Genomic DNA, 22,379 nt, shown 5'->3' with positions numbered 1-22,379 from the left:
TTTGCTCAGTGGGCTAAGGATCCAGTGTTGTCGTGAGCTGTGGTGTAGGACGAAACATGGCTCGGATCCTGTGTTGCTGTGGCTGTGGTGTAGGCCGGTGGCTACAGCTCTGATTCGACCCCTAGCCTGGGAACCTCCATATGCCATGGGAGCAGCCCCAGAAAAGGCAAAAAGACAAAAAAAAAAAAAAGTAGCCACTGCCTACCCCACAGGATTACTGAAAGATTTAATCATATGTGAACTATTGCTATTTGCCAGAGTAGTTGTTGTCAACGGGCATCAGAGACCCGCTCTCCCAGCCTCTTGACTTCTCTGGGCTCCTGTTTCCTCATCTGAAAAATAGGGCTAGTAGCCTTATCTTCCCAAAAGGGGAAGATTAAACGCATCGACGCCTGTGAAGCTCAGGACCTGGCCCGGAGTCCGCTCAAGAACACACACTCCCTCACTTCTGATTTCTGCCCCACAGGAAGGGTGCTTTTATTATCCCCACTTCCCAAGTGACGGACTTCAGCACGAGAATTTGAACCGGGAGTTTCTGCTCCAGGAAGTGCCAGTCCTGCATGAAAGGAATGACGGTGGCTCTAAGGTGGGGCCTGAGCCAAACCCTGGGAAGGTCTTTTGTCTTCTGGGGGGTCAAAGAGCTGAATAATGTGAGCCCTTTACTTTTAAGTTGAATCATCAGGATCATGGGGATTGGGCTGCTGGGGAGACTCCAGACACACAGTAGGCTCTGGGGGGGATGCCAGGAGCCACGGCCCCTCCCTCCGCCTTCCCTCCGGCTTGAGTGGGGCGGGGACTGGTTATTACTAAGGCGGCTGCCTCCAGCCCCTCCCATGCAGAACCTCTTAGGAACCGGACCGGCAGGTAAGCCGGCAGAGCTGGGCGGCTCAGGCCTGCGAGGACACAGCTGCAAGTATCAGGGACCAGTCCCTGGCAAGGGTCCCTGGGCACCACGGGAGGGCACTAGTCTGGAGACAGTGGGGGGCCCATGGCCTTTCCCCTAATTTCAACCACCGGGTGCTGGATCCAGAGGGACACATGAGGGAAGGGAGGCCCTCTCTGCTGGCCAGCTGGTGGGGTTGGAGGGTGGGGTACCTGGAGCCAGCTGGGTGGATGCCAGACCCCTCCTCCCCAGGCCAAAAGATTGGGCCCCCACTGACCTCTGCCCTGCTGTCTCTCCATGCCAGTGGGGCATCTGGATGGCTGTTCCTGCCAGGTGGGGGCCCGAGTCTCACCAGCCTGGCACGGGGACCAGGGGTTGGGATGGGCACTGAGGGGAGGGGCGCCCAGCCAAGGTCAGCCCCGTGGGAGGCCTGAAGCCCTTCCAGGCCCTGGGAGAGGGGAGAGGGAGGAAGGGAACTCAGAGTCCCTGCTGGCTGGCTGGGCTCCCGTTATCTCCTTGCTCCCTCCCTGGCAGCCAAGCCCTAAAAGCCTTTAGAGAAACCAGGCCCCAGAGAGGGTGAGCAATGGGCCTGAGGACGCACAGCCAGTGAGCTCAGGCCTGGATGACAGGGGATGGGGGGTGGGGGCAAGCGCTGCTTCCTCTCTGGGCCTCGGTTCCCAGCATCTGGGAGCAGGGAACGTTGAGAGGAAAGGAGGCCAGCCAGGGGTGGGGGCAGGGGGGGGACTTGTGGCTTGTGGGGAGGAGAGGTGAAGGCCTTTCTAAGCCGCCGGGGGCCTCCTCTGCCTCGTGCTCCCCTCAGCCCCTCCTTCTGCCCGTTTCTGCTTCCAGCTCTCTGTCACTCCATGGCTCCGTCTCTTTCTCTCTCCATCTCTTCCTCTGGGTTTTTTGTTTCTGACCCTGTCTGTCTCCCTGACCTGTCCACGCAAAGCCATCTCGCGCCTGCCCAATGACACCTCCACCCCTCTAGTCTTAGGAGTCTGGAACCTGGGACCACATTGACTCAGACCCTTGTCCCGTTGTGGGGTGTGGCCAGTGCCCGTGCTGTCACCTGGTCCTGTCAGGGCCACCCCGCCCACTTAACCCAAGTGGCTGAGGCAGACTCAGTGGGGTGGCCCAGCCCGGGACAAACCAGGAGGCCATCTGGACACTGAGCGAGAGAACAAGCCAGGCTCATGTGGAAGAGACCAGTACGCAAAGAAAGACACAGATAAGCTCCTGTCTCCATGCCGAGGCCCAGCAATGCTGTAGAAAGGAAGATGGCCGAGAGCAGGACAGAGCGCAGGGTGGGAGGCTGCATGGGTTCTGATGGTCAAGGTTGGACAGGGCCCTACCCACCTGGTGGGGGAAGGGATGGCCCCGTCCACACACTGAGGGGGTGCTGGCCCTTCCACCCCTATTCCCTTCACTCCCTTGGGCCTGGGACTCAGGGATGCAAGAATGTGAAGGAGAGGAGTTCCAGTCGTGGCTCAGTGGTTAACGAATCCGACTAGGAACCATGAGGTCACAGGTTCGATCCCAGGCCTTGCTCAGTGGGATAAGGATCCCCGTGAGCTGTGGTGTAGGTTGCAGATGCAGCTCGGATCCGGAGTTGCTCTGGCCCTGGCGTAGGCTGACAGCTACAGCTGCGATTAGACCCCTAGCCTGGGAATCTCCATATGCCTCGGGAGCGGCCCTAGAAAAGGCAAAAAGACAGGAAAAAAAAAAAAAGAATGTGAAGAAGAGAACCACCTTCGCCTCAGGCTGTCCCTCTGGCTTCCCTGTCTGTCTGCCCATCTGCTGCAGGGTGTCCTCAGGGCCTCCTTCAAAGCCTTGGGTCTCCCAATCCCTGCAGAGACCCAGGAGATGTATTTCCTGGGGGCTCTCTCAGTGCTCCAGCGCCCGAACCCCATTTCTCCCTTTCTCAGCCCACATGCTGGGGAGGCTGGGGGTGAGCAGAAGGGGATCCCGCTCACCTTGGCCTCCGCTCCCAGAAGACCAGCTGTGTGACCTTGAGCAAGTGACTTTCCCTCTCAGAGCCTCAGTTTTCGCATCTATAAAATGGTGCTAGTTATAATGCCTATGCCAGGATGGTTAAGCGGATGTGACGGATAATGTGTGTGGGCTGCTACACGCAGGGCCTGGTAGGACAGCAGCAAGGAATGGGGCCATTGCTGTAGTTGCTTTTCTCGTTACTCTTCTTATCTTTTCTGCCTGGATCGCACGCAGCGCTAGCTTCCTCATGGGTTAACAGATTTCCCTGCCTGCTTCCACCCTGGACCCACCCCCATTATTCTCAACAGCCAGCACAATTGTGTTCAAAACTAAATTAAATCGGGCCCCACCTCTGCCCAGCAATGGAGATTTGGGCTCAGGGAAAACTCCCACACTCTTGCCTGCAGGGCCCTACGTGACCTGCCACGACCCACTTCTTCCCTTCGCGAGCTGCTGCAGCCACGCTGGCCTCCTGCTGTTCTTCCTACACTGAGACCTGTTTCTGGCACTGGGCAGGTGAGCCGCCCCTCCCCCGTCACCGGGCCTTTGCACTTGCTGTCCCCTTCCCCCAACCCTTCATTCCTCCAACACAGCTCAGGTTTCTTTCAAGTGTCCTCTGTTAACCCCATCTGCAATTGTAGCTGCTCACCCGGCTGCCTGCCGGCTCCTCCTAGCTTCACTTCCCTCCTCCGCCCTTATCACTGGCTGACTTGCTGTGTTTCTATTTTGCTTAGGAGAAACTGTTTTTTCCCATACTTTCCTGAGAGCAGAAATTGTATCCAGCACCCAGCAAGGATCCAATAACTACCGCGTAAATAAGTGAACAAGAACTGCAAGGTCACTGTAGAAAAAAATAGAAAACAGACATACACTGTTTTTCTTTTCTGGCCGCCCTGAGACAAATGGGAGTTCAGGGGGTGGGGGGCCGGCAGGGATCAGACCTGAGCTGCAGCTGCCCCAACGCTGGATCCTTCACCCCACTGAGCAAGGCCAGGGATCAAACCTCCTGGCCTGGGGGTTTGGAATCCACATCCTCATGGATGCTACTCAGGTTTGTTATCTCCCGAGCCACAAGGGGAACTCCCTGACATGCCCTTTTGAACAATATCCCCAGCACACTCTGAGCCACTCCTTAGATCTCTGCAAGCTGCAGACCTCTGCACAAGCAGAGGACGCCCTCCCACTCACTGTCACTGATGGCCATGTCCCCCAGGTCCAGGAGCAATGGCTTTTGGTGTGGCTGGCCTGGAGTAAGCCAAGGCAGGGGAACCATAAGCGGGTGGGTCTTGCTGGGCCATAATGATGCAGGCGCCTCATACCCCTCAGAGAAAAGTTATATTCCTTATGCTTCTTTTTGAAATGAATACTTTGAAATCGAACAGCTTCGAGTCCTTCCCCGTCCTTCTTTTACACCCTAAACACAATCACCTATGAGCTAAAGATTAGGCATCCTGAGCACAATTGCCTGTGGGTTAAAAATTATTCGCACATGATGTTTTTCAGGAACTTTTCTAGTTTGGTCTAATCTCTGATCAATATGCCATTTTCGCAAGTACTGTTCTTCTAGACAGTAACCCAGAAAAACCACCCTCATGATCAGGCGGAGATCTCCGGACTCCAGCTTTGATGGCTAAGATTCCCCCAAAGAAAGAGGAATGCATGTTTGTCCCAGTCCTGATTGCTTTGTCCCAATCCTTTGTACTAGAACACTCCTTGCAATTCTTTCTAAAGGGGGGCACAGTCTTTAAGGCCTGAGCCTGCTGTGGCCCTCCTTTGCCTGGCAAAGCAATAAAGCTATTTTTTCCTCCTTTATCCAAAACTCCGTCTCTGCGTTTCAATTCAGCACCGGCAGACAGAGGCCAAATTCTGGCAACAATAACACCATTGTGACTTTTTTCCAGATGAGGAAACAGAGACTTGCAGAGCCAAATCACTGCCCTCAAAACTATGAGACTGTGGTGACACCTGCCTCAGGACCCAGAGGACTCAGCTCTGTGGGGCATGGAACTCACTGCACATAAATGAAATTCAGATTCCTTGCCTCTCCTGACTGCCCTTTTCTCCCCATTAAGCCCACTGCTCAGCCACACTGGCCTGGGCTCGTCCCTGCCCCAGGACCTTTGCACAAGCTATTCTCTCTGCCTAGATATTCTTTGGGGGTATTCTTAGGATATTTCTAAATTTAAAAAATATGCAAACATTTTCTCTGGCTGAAATTGATTTTTTTTTTTTTTTGATGGGGTGATGGGCTGGTTAAGCAATAAGAAAAGAGATCCAGCTTTATTTATTTTTACCAAATAGAAGTCTTGTTTTCTAACTGGTTCTATGCAGGAAAACTGTATACTTGTAAATGTGTAACTGACCACCTTGCTGAACTCATAGTTTAACAGCTTTTCAGGTGATAAAGGTGACCATCTTCTGCCAATTTGCCTCCTCCCTTTAATTATTTACTTATTCCTCCTTTAACAGGCATCTCAGTTATTGCTCCTGATATATCCTTGTTTATTTTTTACCTTCTTCTGCTGTCAGGTCCTAGAACAGTAAGTCAGCATCCCACCCTTGACTGTGCTTCTGTCCATGTCTCCCGGCAGGTCTGAGGCTTCAGGAGAGTGTTATTCAGAATATAAATATTGACTCTGTCTTGACTCCATTATGAATTAATCTTTAATACTATGAAATGCCTCTGGGTCTCAGTTTATACTTTTGACTTTTGCCATCGAATTCCATATTGAAAGCTACCTCCCCCCATTCCCCTCTCTCCCTTTCTGTCTCTGTCTCTGTCTCTGCATTTTTCTGGAAGACCTTTGCCCCCATATTTACTCCTAACCTTTTCCGTTTGGTATCTCTTTAAGGAGTGTCTCAACAATCAACTTTGTTTCATTTTGGCTTTTGATCAAATCCTAATTGGAGCAGGACCTGAGTTTCTGAGTCGGGCCATTAATAGCAAGTTAGGTAAACATACTCGTTAGATTTTGGTTACTGTCACTGGTCAGTACACATCCTTCAACATACATCTCTTTACACTTCACCAGTGTTCTGCTATTTATAAAATAAGATTGTTTAAGCAAGATAGAAGCTTATTACTATTAATGGTGTTATTACTCAACAAAAAATAAAATGGTCCAGCATTTATAAACAAACATTTGTGGCTGTTCTGTGCCACAAAGTCCAGAGGGGGGTTTGATCTCCCTCAAGCCCCCTGCCGTCTCCCATAGTGCAGAATGGCTGCTGGCGTTCTGGCCATCACATCTGAATTCTAGACAGCAGAATGAAGCAAGAACCCTTCACAGTCCCTTTAAGGAGACTTCTCAAATTCCCTTATAACCTCAATCGCCTGGTCTTGATTGGATGACCATGTCCAGCCACAAGGGAGGCTGGGTAATGTAGTCTTTTAGCTCAGTGGCCATTTGCCCAACCAAAAATCTGATCTTGGATATAAGGAAGAAAGGAAGAAAAAGAAAGTGGCTAGTGGGAAGCAGCTAGTAGACTTGCCTTGGAATATCATGCAATACCCCACCTCTTCTTTCCATCTGATGGTTTTACCAATCCTAGGCAGAACTCTACCTGAGTTGATGTGGGTTAGCTTTTTTTTTTCCCAGTGAGAATCTGCCTGGTTTAGATCCTGGTCTCAGGTGGGAGTGGGCAGCCAGCACCTGTTTCTGTCTTCTTAGTACAGTGAGCTGCCGAGAAACTGCACAGAACCGCTGGCTTTTGAAAAACATCCTCTCCCTCCTCCACTCACCAGACCTCCAGAGCCAGACTGCCCCCATTTTGTAGCCGTTGAGTTACCAGCCTTGGCCAAGGTAGAGCAGGAAACCTTTCCATCCAGCCCCGGCCCCTGCCCTCCACCAGCAACTCTGCCTCTGCCTGGGCCCAGCACATACAACTCTTCCTCATACGTTTCCCTGGGGACAGCTCCTGTGGCTTTTCTGCTTGCATAACTCACAGCGCTGGGCACAAAGCTGACAATTAATAATTCCCAGTTGATTGTTTAGGGGGCATTGATGACACAATTTTGTATGTCAGAGTTCCCTGGTGGCCTAGTGGTTAAGGACTCAGTTTTGTCACTGCTTTGGTTCAAGTTTGCTCTCTGGTCCAGGACTTTCTGCATGCCTTGGGTGCAGCCAAAGAAAAAAGAAAAAAAAAAAATTATGTCTGTTGTGGTATCCAGAAGTGTATTCAGGATAATTGTTTGTTTATAAATGCTATTGACATATTTGCTGAAATAGTAATTATGATTGTTAACATTTATGGAGCACTTACTGTGTGTCAGGTACCATACTGGCATTTTGCAGCTTCACGATCACAACAGTCCTGACATTGTTACCGGGAGTCTCCCCATTTTGCTCAAGAGAAGTCTGACACCAGAACTTAACTATTGGCAAAGGTTGAAGCTGGGATTTGAACCCAGGTGTCTGCCTCCAGACACTAGTGCAGGAGAGAGAGCAGTGAGGTGGCTGGAGGCAGTGCCTGGAGTCCGGGACTGAGGGTGAGGCCCAAACCTGGATCCCAGCCCCAACTTTGCCCCCAGTTAGTGAGGGATCCTGGACAAGCCACATCTCCCTCTCAAAAATAAGGGTGGGCTTGGAGTTCCCATTGTGGCACAGCAGAAATGAATCTGACTAGTAACCATGAGGTTGCGGATTCGATCCCTGGCCTTACTCAGTGGGTTAAGGATCCGGCATTAAGCTGTGGTGTAGGTCACAGACACAGTTCAGATCCCTCGTGGCTGTGGCTGTGGCGTCGGCTGGTGGCTACAGCTCCAATTGGACCCCTAGCCTGGGAACCTCCATATGCCACTGGTGCGTTCCTAAAAAGACACACACACACACACACACACACACACACACACACACACACACACACAAAAGGCTGGGCTTGATCTGGCATCACAGGGCCTACAGGGGCGTGGAAGGGTCCAGCCAGGTGCCCTCAGTCAAAGCAGGCTGAGGGTTACCACAGCCACATGGGCCTGTTGGCCTGGTGTGATCTTCCAGAATATTCCCAAGAAGCCAGAACTCCTGAATTTTGTGTGCCACCTCCTTCCCGACTTGTGGGTTTCAGGAACTAATTATTTACAACACACTGCACACCAAAATAACACATCTGCTACTGAGCAGTGGCCAGTGAGTTACCAGTTTACCAATCCGGAGCTAGGTCATCTGTGAAGGCTCTTTGGCCGTCCAAATGCCAGATTCCAAAACAGCCCCTGTGCTCCAGGAGTTTTAGTCTCCCGGGAAATGCACCCACACCAGAAAAAACTCAAAAGGAGGGTCCTGGGGTCCCTGGGCTGGGCAGCCAGGAGAGGTTTGGGGCAGGGAGAGGGTGGGCAGGAAAGCTGGGGTGTAGATGGGGAGAGATGGCGCCCCAGGCGAGAAGCACTGCACGGGCTGAGGCAAGGCGGGAGCTTCAGGAAAGGGAACGACTTGCCCGGAGCTTTGGACGTGCCCAAAGCCAGGCCTGTCCTGGGCTGTTAGTAAGGTCAGCCTCGCAGACAGGGAGTGGCTTAGTGATTCAAGCGGCTGAAAGAGGCCAGGCTGCATTCTGCTGAGCGCCTCCCAGAGGGGAAGGGGAGGCCACAGCCCCCAGGGACTGAGTTTTCCCAAGGAGGAGGGAGGAAGGGAGGAAGGGAAGCTGGAATTGAGACTCAGGTGTGTGTGTGGGAATCTGAAGAGGAGTTTTGCGGGTGGGGTGTAGCCACAGGGGATACCCTGCATGTGCTAGAAGAGACATAAGGAGTTAAAGGCTGACTGTGAGGAGTTCCCATTGTGGCTCAGCGGTTATCAAACCCAACTAGCATCCATGAGGACGAGGGTTCGATCCCTGGCCTCGCTCATCAGTGGGTTAAGGATCGGGTGTTGGTATGGCTGTGGTGTAGGTCGGCGGCTACAGCTCTGACTTGACCCCTAGCCTGGGAACCTCCATATGCAGCAGGTACAGCCCTAAAAAGACAAAAAGATACCAAAAAAAAAAGGCTGATGGTGTGATTTGAGCAGAACCCAAGGTTCAGGGTCACAGGGAGGGGTGGGAAGAGCCAGGTGCTACAGGGGACCTGCTCCAAATCCCATCACCAGTGGGGTTGTGGGGGGGTGGGGGAGGGATGCTCCTCCAGCCCTACAGACCCCCACCCATTTCCCATCTGGAAAAGAGGTGATTGGCCCAATCAGCATTTCTCTCCAAAATGGTGCATGTAACCAAAAGTGATTGTAGCTAGTACCTCATGGGGAACTTTTTTCCCCCCTTTATTAATTTTAATGATCATATCTTAATTTTCAAACAAATTAGGGGGGAAAAAATCTGTCACCAAACCTGGCATTGGGAGTTCCCACTGTGGTGCAGCGGGAACTCAAGTGGATGGGGAGGCGCAGGTTTGATCCCCGGGCCTGGCCCAGTGGATTAAAGCATCAGGCATTGCAGCAGCATAGGTTGCAGCTGCAGCTCTGATTCAATCCCTGGCATGGATCAAATGCTGTGGGTGCAGCTATTAAAAAAAACACACACACAAAAAACCCAGAAAAACAAAAAACCTGGCATTGCACCACAAAAGATAGCAGCTAACCCTTAGCGAGGGCTTCCTGTGCACCAGGTGCTATTGGAGACAACAGAAACCCATTAGCACCTTGCATCTCATTACAAACCGTGAGCCTGATACCATCACCGTCCTCTGTTTACAGAGGGGAGATAGGAGGCACAGAGAGGCAAACTCAGTTCCCCCCAGTTATCCAGTTTAGTTAAATGGCAGAGCTGGATTCAAGTCCAGACAGCTGGCCTCACTCAAAGCGCTAAACCAAGAATGTGGTTTAAACCAAGAATAAGGGTTGAGTTGCAACCCACAGCAGTCAACCCCAACTGGCCCCAGGGGCTTTCGGGATGTAAAAACAGCATGTAATTAAGGTGCCTAAGGAAGTATTTCAATGACTCAGAAATCTTGCATCTTCCCATACATAGAAAAGCACTAAAATCATTAATTTGAGATAGCTGGGGTGTGTGTGTGTGTGTGTGTGTGTGTGTGTGTGTGTGTGTGAGAGAGAGAGAGAGAGACAGAGAGAGAGATCAGCAGTAATCTTTTACCAAGATGTAAGTACCAAATATTTACATGTATTTCCCAATCAAAAAAGTCTTATACATTCTGGCTCCTCCCCTACCTCTTCAGAACTGTCCCTCAGAGCTGTCTCCCAGGCTAGAGTTCTCAGTAAGTAAGATCCCGGAATAAAACTGAAACTCACCACTCTTATATTGCACGCTGTTTTTTTTGTTTCCTTTTTTGGCTGCCCCACCATATATGGAGTTCCTGGGCCAGGGATAAGATCTGAGCCAGAGCTGAGCCATTGCTGCAGCTGCAGCAATGCTGGATCTTTTACTCCACTGCTCCAGGCCAGGGCTGCGGATGGAACGTGCATCCTGGCACAGCAGAGATGCCACCGATCTTGTTGCACCACAGGGGAATTCCTGATTTTTTTTTTTTTTTCAGTAGACAAACGTCTCCAATATTTTTGCTCAGACTGAGTGTATCAGCACAGGTGGTATGACACAGGTCACTGGGAAGATGGTGAACAGACCATAGAATGGTTTGGGGGGGAGGGGCTAGAGCTGGGTGGTCTCCGAGGGCCTGTCCAGCAAAGGAACAATCATTTCAGGAGAAAAAAACACCAGACTGGAATTTTCTATCAGGAAACCATATTTTTGTAACAGGCAGTATATTTACATGGTTCCCAAATCAAAGCTATAGAAAAAGATCTACCCCAAGGTGCTACCAACTCCCCAGGAGTTTCTGTGTGTCCTGCAAGAAGCTGCTTTGTACAGATACAAGCAAAGAAAACGCATTCTTCCTCCTCTTTTTCTGTCTTCTGGGGCAGCACACTGTCTACCTACCTTGCTGCTTATGATCAACTTAGCCTCGAGGTCTGTCTCGATGCTATCAGCTAGTGATAGGCTGTCTCCTGCAGCCCTCATTCCTTGTGACAGGTGTGTGCGATTCCAAAAGACACCCATCCCTTCCATCAGCCCCTCTGCTGTGGATAGCAGGGGGCATCGCCCCTATTTTGCTGTTACTAACAAGGAATACTAACCTCATACATATGTCACTTGGTCCAGGGCAGGTAACCTTTAGGACAATCTCTCAGTGAAATATGGCACCTTGGAGTTACTGTTACTTAACATTTTCCACAGTGAATGAAGGTAATAATCTTTCCGTCTGTCTAAGGCTTATTTGTATTATTTCCTCCGACCTGTTCCTGTCCTTTGGCTACTTCTCTTTTGAGTCTTTTTGTTCTTAATTTCTAAAAACTCTTTACATATGAGGAGGATGAACCCTTTGTGATTTAAATGGTAGCACTTTCCTCCAGGATGTCATCTGTGTGTTTGATCTCGTTGCTGGTATTTTTTGGCATTTTTTGGCAGAGGGCGTTTCGTTGGCTTGCTTTAGTGAGTTCTAACATTTATGCAGTTGAATGTATCAAACTTCTCTTTCGTGACCTCTGGATTTATCAGCCATGATTAGGAGAACTTCCCCAGTGGAAGGAATTTGGCCACATTTTCTGCTAACAAAGAGCCTACTTGTTTACGGAGAGGGGAATGATAGGCGAGAACCCTGGGCTCAGAGCCCTCTTTAGCTAGATGGTGAACCTGACACATTGCTCACCTGGTCTATTTCTCCATCCAGGCTGATCTGAGGAAGCGGCAGCCTCTGTCCCAGGGCAGACATCACCATGGCCTTCCTGACACACCTGCTGGTCTGCACCTTCGGGATGGGCTCCTGGGTGGCCATCAACGGGCTCTGGGTAGAGCTGCCCCTGCTGGTGACAGAGCTCCCCGAAGGCTGGTACCTGCCCTCCTACCTCACAGTGGTCATCCAGCTGGCCAACATCGGCCCCCTGCTGATCACCCTACTTCATCACTTCCGGCCTAGCTGCCTTTCTGAAGTGCCCATCATCTTCACCGTGCTGGGGGTGGGCACCGTCGCCTGCACGCTCTTCGCCTTCCTCTGGAATGTCACCTCCTGGGTGCTGGGCGGCCACCACAGCATCACCTTCCTGGTCCTCACCTTCTTCCTGGCCCTGGTGGACTGCACCTCCTCCGTCACCTTCCTGCCCTTCATGAGCAGGCTGCCCACCCACTACCTCACCACCTTCTTTGTGGGTGAAGGACTCAGTGGCCTCCTGCCTGCTCTGGTGGCTCTTGCCCAGGGCTCAGGTCTCACCACCTGTGTCAACGTCACTGAGACATCAGGCACCACCCAGAACCCTGAGACCACCAGGGCTATGGACACCTCACAGGTACCTGCCATTACCCAGAGCCGTGGCAGCTCTGTCCTTGGTCACACCTGCAGGGCTTGTGTTTCCTGGACACTGGGTAGACCAGCATTCTTGACCTGGCGGTGTGTCAGGGCGTTAGATCACCTGAAGGAGCTGCTGAGATCCACCAACAGGTTCCCCCCAACATCCAGGGTAGGGGTGGGGCTTCTCCAAAAGATCCTAGGGGTAAGATGTATTTTGGAATCTGGAGTTTCAGATTTTATTTATTTATTTTTAGGGCCACGCTGGCAGCACTTGGAACTCCCCAGGCTAGGGGTCAAATTGGAGCCGCAGCTGCCGGCCTACATCACAGCCACATCAGACCTGAGCCACATCTGTGACCTATGCTGCAGCTGATGGCAACGCTGGATCCTGAACCCACTGAGCAAGGCCAGGGATCAAACTGGTGTCTTTATGGACACTATGTTGGGTTCTTAACCTGCTGAGCCACAATGGGAACTCCTGGATGAGGGCTGTAAACAGACTCATATCCAGTTCAAGAGTTGCTGCCAACCGAGTCATGAAAAAATTCCGACTTTCAGAGTTTTTTGGATTTCAGGGTCGTGAACTTGTGTTTAGTCAAAATTCCCCATGTGCCACTAGGACTGAGAACCACAGACATTAGAGGTTGCTTCAATACCTCATGTTGTGACAACATCAAACTTTCTCATTGGATACTGGACAAAATATACATCTGATATTATTCAAACCACAGCAGTACAGCAGTGGTTGCAAACAACTGACCCGGGCTACCATAACCTGGAAGATTTTTTTTTTTTCTTTCCTTTTCTAGGGCCACTCCCGTGGCATATGGAGGTTCCCAGGCTAGGGGTCTAGTCGGAACTGTAGCTGCCAGCCTACACCAGAGCCACAGCAACGAGGGATCCGAGCCGCGTCTTCCACCTACACCACAACTCACAGCAATGCCAGATCCTTAACCCACTGAGCAAGGCCAGAGATGGAAGCTGTAACCTCATGGTTCCTAGTTGGATTCATTAACCACTGAGCCACGACAGGAACTCCCATTATGTCTTTAAAAATGTACAAATCTTAACTAAAAATACTTAATTGCTAAAAAATGAAAATGCTAACTAAACATTAAGTGAGCCTTCAGCGAGTCAAAAACTTTTTTAGCTTGGAGGGTTTGAACGTGACACAGAGACATGAAGTGAGCAGATGCTGTTGGAAAAATGTCACCATTGGACTTGCTCCACACAGGGGTGCCTCAAAACCTTCAATTTGTAAAAATACACAATATCGGGAGTTCCATTGTGGCTCAGCAGAAACCAACCCAACTAGGATCCTTGAGGATGCGGGTTCAAGCCCTGACCTTGCTCACTGGGTTAAGGATCTGTCATTGCCACAAACTGCGGTGTAGGTCACAGAGGCGGCTCGGATCCCCCACTGCTGGGGCTGCGGCGTAGGCCAGCAGCTGTAGCTCCAATGCAACCCCTAGCTTGGGAACTTCCATATGCCGTGGGTGTGGCCCTAAAGAAGCAAAAAACAAACAAGAAAAAACCCACCACGATAGCTTCTAAGCGCAATAATTAAGTCGAAGCATCGTAAAGGGAGGCGTGCCTGTCTTGTCATCATTAACGGTGTTGTCATCCGTGTCTTGACATCACCCAGGGATCCAACCAGCCCTTGCTTTGTCTTTCCCCAGGGAGCTGGCAGCACTCTGGTCTCTGAGCTCACTGGAACGGCACCCCAAGTGGTCCATCTGGAAAGCCGCTACCTCCCTGCCCACTTCTCGCCCTTGGTCTTCTTCCTCCTGCTCTCCTTCATGATGGCCTGCTGCCTCGTCGCCTTCTTCTTCCTCCAGCACCAGCACAAGCACTGGGAAGCCTCCACGGAAGACCTCCTCACCTCTCAGATCACGCTACAGCCCATCCAGCCACACAAAGAGAAGGACCTGGGCCCCCCAGGCCCCGAGGACAGCAGCAAGGGCCAGGAGCCTCCAGAGGAGAAGACAGCCCCCTGCCACCCGGCCCGCCTGACCTTCATCTACCTCCTGGTGGCCTTTGTGAACGCGCTCACCAACGGCGTGCTCCCCTCCGTGCAGACCTACTCCTGCCTGTCCTACGGGCCGGTGGCCTACCACCTGTCCGCCACCCTCAGCTCCATGGCCAACCCTCTCGCCTGCTTCCTTTCCATGTTTCTGCCTAACAGGTCTGCCCCCGCCTGGCCCGGGAGAACCCTGGGTGGGGGCACATCGCATGTCAGAACCCAGGATCCCGCACCCCCCCCCCATCAGGGGGGAGCTGTAGTGGTCCAAAATATGGTGTCATGGAGTTCCCGCTGTGGCTCGGCAGGTTAAGAACCCAACATAGTATCCATGAGAATGTGGGTTCCATCGCCGGCCCCACTCAGTGGGTGAGGGATCCGGCATTGCCACAAGGTGTGGCATAGGTCACAGATGCAGCTCGGACCCAAGACTGCTGTGGCTGTGGTGTAGGCTGACAGCTGCAGCTCCACTTTGACCCCTGGCCTGTTCCTATGGGAACTTCCAGATGCCACGGTTGTGACCCTAAAAAGAAAGAAAGAAAGAAAGAAAAAAAAAGGTTTCTGGGGCTCAACTGCCTGGGCTCAAATCCTGGCTCTGCCACTTCCCAGTTTTGTGATATTGGACAAATCCCTCCACCTCTCAGGAGCCTCAGGAAGCTAATCTGGGAAAGGGGGTTAATATCTTCTTCTTGGGTCGCTGGGAGCATGGGATGAGCTAATTTTGCAAAGCTTTTAAAGCGGTACATGCCTGATGCATGTCAGGTCCAATGTAAGTGTCCACCACTCCTGCCAGGGGCCCACGCAGAGGAGCAAGCAAGCAGGACGTGAGGTTCCCCTTTACACATGGAAAGCCTGAGGCTCAGAGAGAGCGTTTGCCCTGGTCTAAGTGCCAGGATGTCAGCCCTGCCCTCCCGCCTCCAGCCCACGCAGGCTCCTTCCCAGCCGCAATGCACGTGGAGTCCTGTGTGCGCCCTCTGATAGTGCAGCCTCTGCACACAGGGCCCGCTGGCCTGCAACCCCAAATGCTCTGGGGGCTCCTCCCAATGCTGGATCCCCAGGCTGGGGAACCTGACGTGGGGCTTGGAAGGGTCACTCCTGTGGGGGAACTGCTGCAATACAGTTATTTTCCAGCCTGCTGGGAGCCCACCCTTCAGGATTGTTTATGTCACAAAAGCTTCCCTCCTACCGCCTCGACGGGGCTTCATCTTTGTCCTTGGATGCAGAACAGCTTCTTCTTCTTTTTTTTTTTTTTTTTTTAATATATTTTAGGGCCACACCCGCAGCATATGGAGGTTCCCAGGCTAGGGGTCAAACCGGAGCTGTAGCCTCTGGCCTACACCAGGGCCACAGCAACTCAGGATCTGAGCCGAGTCTGCAACCTACACCGCAGCTCAAGGCAACGGCAGATCCTTAACCCACTGAGCAAGACCAGGGATAAAACCTGCAACCTCATGGTTCCTAGTCAGATTCGTTAACCTCTGCGCCACGACGGGAACTCCCCAGGACATCTTTTTTGGTCGTTTCCAGTCTATTTTATTGATCGTCGTTCAGTGGTTAGTTGTCATTTTGGTGTTTTCGTGGGATAAAGTGAGTGTAAGTCTTTCTAATCTGCCATCTTGTCCCAATCACAACAGCAGTTCTAGAAGAATGGCTGCACGATTGATTAAATGCAAACTGAGCCGGCCTAACCTGGGACCCAAGATTTAAATTCTTTTTTTTTTTTTTTTTCTTTCTAGGGCCGCACCCTTGGCATATGGAGGTTCCCAGGCTATGGGTCTAATTGGCGCTGTGGCCGCCAGCCTACACCACAGCCACAGCAGCACCAGATCTGAGCCACGCCTGTGACCTACACCGCAGCTCAGGGCAATGCTGGATCCTTAACCCACTAAGCGAGGCCAGGGATTGAACCGGCATCCTTGTGAATACTAGTCGAGTTCGTTACTGCTGAGCCACAGTGGGAACTCTGGGATTTCAAATTTAATAAGCAACCCAAGTGGTTCTGATACAGGGCTTCAGATCCCACAGGAGGAATAACCACCTCAGGGTCGTGAAACTTGAGGTCCCTCTGCCTCTCACCAACCCCCGGCCCTGCTCGTCCTCACAGCCCCCCGCCCCCTGCCCAGGAAGGAGGGCAAATGAGGACACGACAGCTGGACAGAAGCTGTCAGTTTGCCAGAAAGCTGAATTTTCTTCCTGGGGGTTTAAAAACTGTGGAGGGAAGCTGGAGATGTCTGAGGAAGCAGGACTGGAGGCCACAGACCTGCAGACACGGAGGCTCTCAGAAGGTTAGACATTCAGGGTCTAGGGGTCCCAGAATCCAACAATCTGGGAGCAGAAAGGGTCCTTAGAGGCAGGGGCAGCCTCTCCCCTCTCACCCAGGGGTGCAGGGCTGTCTTGGTGCCCTGAGGAGTAGAGTCCTGCATCTCCCCTGAATGCCACACTCCGCCCAGGGACAGCCCAGGGCAAAGGCCTCAAGCGAAGGACAGTATCCTCAGTGGTCAGACCGGAGGCCTTCATGCAAGGCCAGCAGTGGCACATCCCAGCTGGCCCGTGGTGCCCCCAGATCGGGCCCACTCCACATTAGGCAGGGCAGCTGAGGCCCAAAGGGGAAGGGCCACCCCAAGTGCCCAGGATCCAAGCCTCCCTCTGCGCAGCCCGGCCTCCTGGCTGAGGCTGGAAGTGTTGCTGGAGGAAATGGTAGCAGATGGTACCAGGCGGGCCACAACCAGGCCAGGCCCTGCACACTCTGCTCCCCCTGGGGTCTCCCAGCCCCACGAGACTCATTTCACAGGTGAGGAAACTGAGGCTCAGGGACCAGTCTCACAGATGGAACTGGGATTTGAACCAGGCTTGTGTAGCGCTAGAGACTGTTTTATTCCTCCTGCTGGGATGCTGGGCCCTGCTGTTAACACTCAGGATGACCCAGACCAGCCTTGACTCCTGGGAACCTCACTGACCCACTTTAGCAGAGTAGCCCTGGAAGTTTCCACCTCTCACCCTGGAGATGCTGACCATTCCATGTAGCTCCCCGGGGCTGGGGTGAGGGTGTTAGGGGCAGAGGTCAGGCTTCTCATCTCCTTGTTTCACACATCCCCCCAATTCTGTTCTAGGTCTCTGCCGTTCCTGGGGGTCCTTGCAGTGCTCGGGACCGGCTTTGGTGCCTACAACATGGCCATGGCCGTGATGAGCCCCTGTCCCCTCATGCAGGGCCACTGGGGTGGAGAAATCCTCATTGTAAGTATGTGACCTGTGGAGCTGTTCCCGGCCCCCAGCCAAGGCCCGGGAGCCGGAGAGGACAGTGCTTTCTCTTGACCAAAGTCTGTGTTTCCTCTCAGGGACCCCAAACTGGGGGTGGGAGGTGCAGAAGGCTTCTCATCTGGGAATAGAGGCTTAGGAAGGTGAGGTGGCTGGTCCAAGGTGACAGGTCAGTCTCTCCCCTGCATGCCACATTCTTTCTCCTACGTGTATGTCAGCAGTGGCCTTCTCCCAGTTGCCCTTGACCTGATCCTTGGAGACAGAAAGCCACTGGGGTCTCCTCTGCCCTTGGGTAGCTCAACTAGCCTAGGGGAGTTGCCTCCAAAAGGCTGTCCTTGAACTTAGAGGTTCTTCCATGGGGTTCCCTTAGCCCTGTTAGGTCACCCTAGAAGGGCCCTTCGCCCCTGAGGCTCGCCCCAAAGTCACCTGCGCTCGTGATCTCTCCCAATCAATCCCCGCAGGTGGCTTCGTGGGTGCTGTTCATTGGTTGCCTGAGCTACGTCAAGGTGATGCTGGGCGTGATCCTGCGCGACCTTAGCCGAAGCGCCCTCTTGTGGTGCGGTGCAACAGTGCAACTGGGCTCCCTCCTCGGAGCGCTGGTCATGTTCCCACTGGTCAATGTGTTCAGGCTCTTCTCCTCCGCTGATTTCTGCAGCCTGCAGTGCTCAGCCTAGGCCAACTGAAGGGGCGTAGTCCACCCCAGGGCCCCGTCCCCATGACCAACACCTCGAGGTAAGGCCAGTGCCTAAGGTCACAGAGCCAGTGGTAGGGAGCTGGAAGGCAGAGCCGAGTACGTGAAGCAGCAACACAAACTCCCCTCCGAACGGTGGGAAATGCTACGGGACCTGGAAATGCAAAGCACAGCCCACCCCAACAACACAAACTCCCCTCCGAACGGTGGGAAATCCCACGAGACCTGGAAATGCAAAGCACAGCCCACCCCAACTCTGTGTCACAGCGCCTACAGCTCCAGCATGTCAGGACTCCTTTTGGCTCTTGAGAGTGGACTGCACTGAGCATCCAGTAGAAGGGAAACCACTGGGAGGGTACGCTGGCCCTTACCAGCTATGTGACCTTAGGGAAGTCACCTGATTTCTCTGTGCTTCTGTTTCTTCCTCCATAAAATGGGGGTTATAATAAACAGCATCTACTTCGTAGGTTTGGCACAAGGATAAAAGGGAGAAGCACCCAGCAGGTAGTAAGTTCTCTTGGGACATTTCCTGATTTGATGCCCAGCAGTAATAACAGGAGTGACTGTCAATACAGCCTAGAAGTGGCCAGAGGGCTCGAAGGATGACCCCTTCCCATATCCTTCCCCACCCCCATCCTCACAGAGAAGCTTCTAGAAGACAGATGGCTTATGCTGGAATCTCGAGCATCTTGGCTTCCCAATTCTTACTATGGAGGAACGCTGTATCCCACACACCCTTTCCTGTAACCCCTGCTGACCCAGGAAGGCCCGCTCCTTGGAGAGTAAGTGAGCTCCCAAGAGGGAGAGAGAGGATTGAGGGGGAGGAACCACACCAAGCCTCTGAACACGTGCCCCCCCGCCCGCCCTCCACTGGGTCAGGTTCAGCCACAGTGAACCCTGAGGACCCTGGGAGGCAGCCGTCTGAACTGCAGGCAGGAGGAGCGTGGGGAGGAGTTAGCAGCATTAGCTACGTGATAGCTTTTTGGTTTTACGTTTTGCTTTTCTTTTTATAAATAAAGACACTCCCTGCTTTGACACTAAGAGCATCTGTACAAGAAAAGGTCCAACATGAACACCCCAAACTATACCAATATGATCAGTTTTCAGTTGGTTATGAGCTCAGAAATAGACAGAAGCAAGGACCTAGAGAATATCTGGTCCTAGGACTTCTCTTCTTTAGTGGTTTTTTGGTCAGCTTGCTACCACCCCTCCTTTTAGTTTATCTTGAATAGATAATGTAGTCATAGGTGGAGTTCCTGTTGTGGCTCAGCAGTAACGAACCCAACTAGTACCCATGAGGACATGCCTTTGATCCCTGGCCTCAAACAGTGGGTTAAGGATCTGGCATTGTTCTGAGTTGCAGTGTAGGTCACAGATGCGGCTCAGATCCAGTGTTGCTGTGGCTGTGGTGTAGGCTGGCAGCTGCACCTCCGATTCAACCCATGGCCTCGGAAGTTCCATACACTGCGGGTGCAGCCCTAAAAATACATTATGTGTGTATGTGTGTGTATATATATATATATATTCACTTGTTACAAAAATCAGAAAATATTAAATGATGTTCAGCAAAAAAATTCTATTCCTCTCCATTCCCCTCTCTGCCCAGTTCCTCTTAACATGAGTGTGAGCACTTTTATTAGTTCCTTGTTTCCTCTTCTAGAAATTATGCAAATATAAGCAAATTCAAATATAGTCTTTTTACATAAAAAGCCGTAAACTACTGTGTATTTTGCACTTTCCCTCAACATAAAATGCAGACAGCCTCTTTGTCATGACTGCATAGTATTCCACTGTGTGGACGTGCCAGGTCTGTTCAACCAGCCCTCTGTAGAAAGACATTTGAAGGTGTTGGAGACAAAACGAAAAACGAAATCTCCAACCGGTTCCAAAAACCTCTCCACAAAAGTAGAAGAGAAAGAAAACTGTTTTATCATTGAATATATGTTCAACCTGATGGTCGTCCACATGACAGACAGCCTGCTAAAGAGATTGCACAGGCAGAAAGAAACCCCACTCTTGTATATGGTCTGGCAGACACAACCGATTACATCCGGGTTCTCTAGTGATAACTTGTCCTCAAGTAAGAGAACTAAATAGCACCACTGGTCATCCTGAGCTCCCCTGGTGACCGGGGTGGCTCTCTGTGTTAGCTAATTATCCTTATCCCCAAGAAAGAGGAACTCTTATCTTTTTGAGTGGAGGTGGTTTGACAAGTTGGGGCCAAACCCTGAAGTTAAGCTCCTACCCTCCCACGGAGACTGGGTGATCTTTACATTGTAAACAGAGGACTCCCATGTCCTTGAGAAAAACATCTCTGGGTGGCAAAACTGGCAAGAGGCTTATTCAGCTTTTTCGAGAAGACTTTTGTATTTTTTTTAAATACATGCCAAAGGAGCAGAGAAAGAATGTACACGTTTCCTAAAGTAAAGGCTCTAAGAAAAGACAGTGGGGATGTCGCCTCCACTTCCTGATACGGGGAAGAAACGTTTTTCTTTGTATTTGCCCTCACAAGGGCATTCGGGTTGTTTCGAACCATTCTTTCCCAGAAAAGATATTGGAGTGGATGATGAGCAAGAAGCCCGGCTCTCTGTACTGACATGGGAAGATGCTCCAAGATTAATTACACGCGCGTGCGGGAAGCAGATGCAGAAGCGTGTGCAGAGCGAGGTGCTAGCCTCGCTATTACGTTCCGCCAAGGACTAGGTGGGAGGGTGGCTGACCGGGTATTTGGAAAAGGCACCTCCATATGACAGCCCTCCCTGGGGTTTGGCTTTCACCCACCTCCTTGAAAGTCTTTATGAACTTGACAACCTTTTCGTCACAGAGCACGAGTTAGCTCTCTGCGGGCTCCTCCTCTGTACAAAGGGACCACTAAAAGCCCCTCCCTTTCAGGGTTGTGGTGAGGATTAATTAGCGACAATTATTGATTGCCCAATAATCATTTAGGGCTCCATAGTTGTCCCTAAAAAGCTTCTCCTTTAGGAGTTCCCATTGTGGCTCAGCCGGTTAGGAACCCAACATCGTGTCCATGAGGATACGGGTTCAATCCCTGGCCTCGCTCAGTGGGTTAAGAATCCAACGTTGCCCAAGCTGTGGCATAGGTCACAGACAGGGTTCTGATCCCATGGGGCTGTGGCTGTGGTGTCGGCCGGCAGCTGCAGCTCCAATTCAAACCCTCACCCAGGCACTTCCATATGCCTCATGTGTGGCTATAAAAAGAAAAAAGGAAAAGCTTCCATTTTTGACAATATCTGCTAGGGACTCTTCCACTCCACTCTCACCACCCCCCCCCCCCACTCCCTAAACTAAAGTCTGGTTATGAGTCTGACCCAAGTCACAGGACACCTCTCTTGTCCAGCCAATAATTCTCCCTGAAGAGTGTGATGAGGACGCTGGACCCTGCCTAGGGCTGGCAGCAGGTGGGCATCCCTGAGGATGCCCTCCCCCCACTCCCAAGATGGTATCTCAAGGTGATTGGAGGGGAGGAGGTAAAGCAAGAAGGAAGGGGCCTTCCAGGCAGCAGAGACGTCACTTGCAGAAGCTTTGGGGCGGGAGGTGGCAGGCTGCATGCAAGCCTCTGAAAGGAAGCCAAGGCAGGGAGACCAGAGGCAGGTGCAGAGGCGGCGGCCTTGGAGGCCAAGGTTGGAAAGGGGTGGGGGGTTGTGCTGGCTGGTGTGGCTTTTGTGGGGGGACCACAGGAGATACAGATAGGCTTGAAAACTACTGCAGCCAGCCTGGGCAGAAAGGGCCCTGCTCTGGATAAGCCGTGCAGAAGCCAGCTTATCACAGAGATTGAAATATGCAGTTTGTCCTTTTTTGGTCTCCTAAGAAATTTTTCTGGAAGTCAAAGACTGAGGGGGCAAAGGGACCCTATAGAAAAAGGACAAAGGGACTCTTCTTCCACCCCAGGCTGAGGGGATCTGAGTATGGAGAGGGGGTGGAGTCTCGGCACCAAGGGACCAGAACAAGAGGAGCTGTTCTGGTTTGAAGTGCTGGATGTCAAGGCCCCTTCAAGGAGATAGAACTCAAAGCCTGTGGCCAAGGCAAGATTTACCAGACCCTTAGCTTCACCCCACCCATCTCCACCCCTTTGAGCAACCTGGTCTATTCCTTCCTACCCCCTACTAGGAAAGGTTATGTGGCCCAATCGTCACCCTACCCCCAGGGGCAATATATGTCCCCAACTAACCAGCAATTATACTGAAAGATTCCTCTTTCCCCAACCAATCAGCAGGTCAGCGGGCGCATTGCAAGACCTCGC

General features: G+C 51.9%; 1 protein-coding gene across 3 annotated transcripts; it reads left to right on the top strand.

Moving 5' to 3' along the window:
• The first annotated feature begins 790 nt into the window (after positions 1 to 790).
• Positions 791 to 19,414, top strand: SLC52A3 (solute carrier family 52 member 3). Of its 3 annotated transcripts, XM_047771417.1 has the most exons (6): positions 791 to 864; positions 3,283 to 3,391; positions 11,538 to 12,150; positions 13,832 to 14,337; positions 17,283 to 17,406; positions 17,889 to 19,414. In XM_047771417.1, the coding sequence occupies exons 3-6, from the start codon at positions 11,584 to 11,586 to the stop codon at positions 18,099 to 18,101; spliced, it is 1,410 nt and encodes a 469-aa protein (XP_047627373.1). In that variant the 5' UTR covers positions 791 to 864; positions 3,283 to 3,391; positions 11,538 to 11,583; the 3' UTR covers positions 18,102 to 19,414. The 3 variants fall into 3 exon arrangements, with proteins under 3 accessions (XP_047627373.1, XP_047627374.1, XP_047627372.1); XM_047771418.1 differs by lacking the exon at positions 3,283 to 3,391 and having other exon boundaries at positions 797 to 864; XM_047771416.1 differs by lacking the exon at positions 791 to 864 and having other exon boundaries at positions 3,069 to 3,391.
• Positions 19,415 to 22,379: the final 2,965 nt, after the last annotated feature.

The sequence above is a fragment of the Phacochoerus africanus genome, chromosome 3 (assembly GCF_016906955.1).
Source record: "Phacochoerus africanus isolate WHEZ1 chromosome 3, ROS_Pafr_v1, whole genome shotgun sequence".
NCBI lineage: Eukaryota > Metazoa > Chordata > Mammalia > Artiodactyla > Suidae > Phacochoerus > Phacochoerus africanus.
Note: the sequence above shows the minus strand (reverse complement) of the source record. Positions and strands in the feature narration are given on the sequence as shown.

Coding starts and splice junctions, on each gene's coding strand:
- SLC52A3 (XM_047771417.1), top strand. CDS start 11,584: ATGGCCTTCCTGACACACCTGCTGGTCTGCACCTTCGGGATGGGCTCC. Junction 12,151..13,831: donor GGGCTATGGACACCTCACAG/GTACCTGCCATT, acceptor GTCTTTCCCCAG/GGAGCTGGCAGCACTCTGGT. Junction 17,407..17,888: donor GGGGTGGAGAAATCCTCATT/GTAAGTATGTGA, acceptor CAATCCCCGCAG/GTGGCTTCGTGGGTGCTGTT.